Source organism: Morone saxatilis, unplaced genomic scaffold, assembly GCF_004916995.1.
Source record: "Morone saxatilis isolate NCDOM2014 unplaced genomic scaffold, NCSU_SB_2.0 Contig2, whole genome shotgun sequence".
In the NCBI taxonomy this organism is placed as follows: Eukaryota; Metazoa; Chordata; class Actinopteri; family Moronidae; genus Morone; species Morone saxatilis.
Window position 1 is genome coordinate 1,275,757 of NW_023339762.1, and position 3,601 is coordinate 1,279,357.

Sequence of the window (3,601 nt, forward strand, 5' to 3'; positions counted from 1 at the left end):
TCTGCGAAAAACTGCAGAAAAACACAAGACAAAAAAGAGTGTGGCGGTGTGGTGAACCCCTTCAACGGGAAAGCCGGTGGTGGTAAACACACCCACATCCCCCATGGGTGCGATGCCGCCTGGGTCACCGATGCACGGAGTGGTACATCCGTGTCCTTTGGTATAGAGAGAGACGAGGGAAACAAACAAGCATGAGAATGGAATTATCGGCGACCCGAGTAAGAATGATCGAGCTCATTCTACTTTATCGTGCGATTAATTTGATGATTTATTGCATATCGCGACAGGACACACACGACAGGAGTTGATGACAACTCATAAAACATATTTTACATTAAACATATTAAAATTAATAATTTATATTTCCACCTGATTTGTCCGTAGTCTTTTTTTTTTTTTTTTACACCAAAGGGCACTTCTTTAGCTAATGGCGAATTGTTGCTGTCCCAGAAACAAAAGCGACATGCAGCGTTTCTCTCTCTCTCTCATCAGAAAAAGAGGTTCGTCCAAGCTCTGCCAGAAAATACAACGCTACGTGGACACAGACCTCCACTGAGTCAAAGACTAATACCACACTGTACCTGTGTGCATGCTGAAAAACAAAAACAGGAGTTGATCCAGACAGACATACCTTCTTAGCAGCCACTCCTCCTCTGACCTTCTTAGCTTCAGGTTTACCGTCAACTTCATTACTAGCTGGCTGAGACCTGGAGGCTGCAGGGGAGATGTGTGTAAATATAATGTATTAACCAATTACTGAGCAGAATATCAAAACACTCGATATCACACACTGCATTTGTGTTTTTTACCCCCATTTTGCATTGTAAATGGGCCATATTATATCTTATGTCTTTATTTGACAGTAGAACTCAAGTGAGGGGGACAACGTGCAGCACAGAAACAAAGGCTGAAGTAGAGTTGCAGACAAAGCTACAAAGTTTAGCAAATCATTATTTTGCCAAACTGGAACTGGGCTTTAAATGTCATCAGCTGGTCATAATTAGTCTTTAGTTTACGTTATGTGTAAAACTACCACAAAGTAGCCAGTTCTACATTTAGACTCATTACAACCACAGTCTCAGATTCTCAAAACCATTCATTCTGTTGTCATACAAACCTGAAGCAGCTCTGCTTGGCTCTGCAGAGCCTTTTCCCCCTCCAGCTTTGGCAGGAGCAGCAGGTTTAGCCGGCATCACTGCCCTAGCCTTTTCCAACATGGCTAGCACCTGATCCTTAGAGGCAGGCTGCAAGGAGACGAGGACAGACTTGAATTTACTGCAAACAAGACAGCTACGCATCGCTGCCTGTGGTCGGGTGTTGAAAATGTCTATTTGTTAGTGACAGCACAATATTCAGTACTTTGAGTTTCCCAGCAGCCTTGGTCATCTTGTCATAGCCCAGGTGCATCATGAAGGTGGGCAGAGCGTCCTGAGCTTTCTTCCGAACGTCTCCATTTCTGTCCTCCAGACAGGTGTAGAGCAGTGGGACACACAGCATCAGGTCCCCGGGTACTGTCCTCAGTGTTGGCAGCTTCTCTGCTAACCAGCCTAGCACCTGGGTGAAGAACAGAGCTTCATGTGTCTCTGATCAGCATCATTGTGTACTATGATTTCAATATGTAAGTATGTGAAATTTCATTTTGTCTGCAGAGAAAAGACTTCCTCCAACAATACAGTCAAGGGAATGCGTATCTGTGTGTACCTCCTGTCGTAGGAAGGGATTCTCTCTCCTCAGCTCCTCTGACAGGTCCTCTCCTTCCAGCCACTCCTTCATCCCAGTCTGCTCCACCCAGGACTGCAGAGTGGTCATGGCAGCCGTCCTTACATTCACCTGCAGAGGAACAGAGAGACATGTCCAACATCAACACAGTCCGGGACATCCTTCTCATTCTTATTTGTTTCACCCTTTATGCCGCCTGTATATTCTCAAAGTGCATGTTACAGTAGTTTTTACACTTTTTAAAATGGACATTTGTATTAATATGCTCTACCTAGGGCTGTACATTCACACATTTTGAAGTGTGTTATGTGCTAGGTATAATTACTGGTTTTGCCAATGGAATTTGGCATAGCACCCATGGCTTTGGTCTGAGATGGTGGTGCTCTCATGGCAAGTGAATTTGATATATCCAACCTTTAACTAATGACTGAGGCAAAGTGTTCAAAGTGAAAAAGACCTGAGGCATTTGCATTGAGATGGACAAAAATGAGCTTTCACTGCACAACAAATACCACAGTGCCAGGTGTGTTTCTGATGTGAGTGAATGTGCCCAGTACCTTGCTGTCTCCCAGAACAGTGATAATGGGGATTCCCAGTGCTTTAATGTGTTGCTTTAGCCCAGATCCCATGGCTGTAGCCAGCTGCTGCAGGATGGTCAGGGTCTGTTGGACCTGAAGACAACATACATGATGGTCAAACCTACATTTTAATATCCTTTCATTGTAAAGTTCTTAGTTCTTAAATGGTCTAGACTAAAACTGTAAACATCTGGATCACTGATTTCAGAGCACTTTTTTTTTTTTTTAATATCACATCAATATAACATCATGTCTCTGAAGGTAGGATTAAGCAAAGGATAAGCAAAAACTTAGTGAAATATGAGCCATACGGACAGGCCTGCTCTTTAACTAACCAGGATCTTGTTGGAGTCACCCAGTCGTCCTTTCAGGGCCAGGGGCAGCTCTCCGATGTTGGGTGTGATGAACTTTGCGTCTGAGATGATTGCTGCAGCCTCGTCCAGACCCTCCTTTCTGATCTTCCAGTTCTTATCCTCGATTTTAGACACCAGATCGGACGTGATCTTGTCGCTAAAGAGAGACACAGCATCAAGAATTATCCAAGTTTCCTTCAACTTTAGTAAAACAACAAAGAGAAAATGGGACACGTACACTGAGTGGTATTTAGATATGGCATTTAAAAAGTTTGGCACCGCTTAATTAAGTATTGTGGTATCTTGAGCATCACATTACACATATTCTGTGCAAGCGTACCAGTAGTTCAGCTGTGTATCAATTCTCAAAAACAGGGCTGTAGGAAGTCCAGTTTGGTTTGTTTTTATTTGTGCAGGTTGACAGAGTGTCGCAGTCACTGTTCAGTTACCTGATATCTGTCCTGGGCAGCAGATCCATGACGTCCTGTCCTCCCCCTCCTCCTCCTCCTCCTCCTCCATCTTCTTCCTGCTCCTCACCATCATCAGCCTCCTCTTCTGCCGCTGACTTCCTGGTGAATCGGATTGGAGCTGGTGGAGACTGGCCCTGCATCTGTGAGGGAGATACACACATGCATAGATATCTTGTTTGCATTTTCACGTGACATTCCCTCTAGTTTTCTTTGAATATATAAAGGAAAAAACAACAACACTTTTGTTCCTGACCCACCCAAAAGTCCCTACCTTCTCAAACTCAGCATCTATCTGAGAGAGGAGAGCGGGCTTCTCATCCTCAAAGAACATGCGCAGGGGGGCTCCCATGTAGAGGTACATGACTCCCAGCAGGGTGATGGCAGCCGTCCGAACAGCAGGGTTAGTCGCTCCAAGAGCAGTCTTCACGTTGTTAATGAAACCCTTCACATTGATACTGCAGAGGGGGGGGGGGGGGCAAAG

The 3,601-nt window shown here is 44.7% G+C and overlaps 1 protein-coding gene across 1 annotated transcript in view; it reads right to left on the bottom strand.

Moving 5' to 3' along the window:
• The window catches only part of ckap5 (cytoskeleton associated protein 5), a gene marked incomplete at both ends in the record, with an annotated part of 27,871 nt that overhangs the window by 11,919 nt on the left and 12,351 nt on the right, over positions 1-3,601 (bottom strand). Inside the window, 8 exon segments of the mRNA XM_035665101.1 lie at positions 632-714; positions 1,118-1,244; positions 1,360-1,554; positions 1,702-1,830; positions 2,277-2,390; positions 2,633-2,807; positions 3,100-3,260; positions 3,392-3,575. Of these exon segments, the coding sequence (XP_035520994.1) occupies positions 632-714; positions 1,118-1,244; positions 1,360-1,554; positions 1,702-1,830; positions 2,277-2,390; positions 2,633-2,807; positions 3,100-3,260; positions 3,392-3,575 (1,168 nt within the window).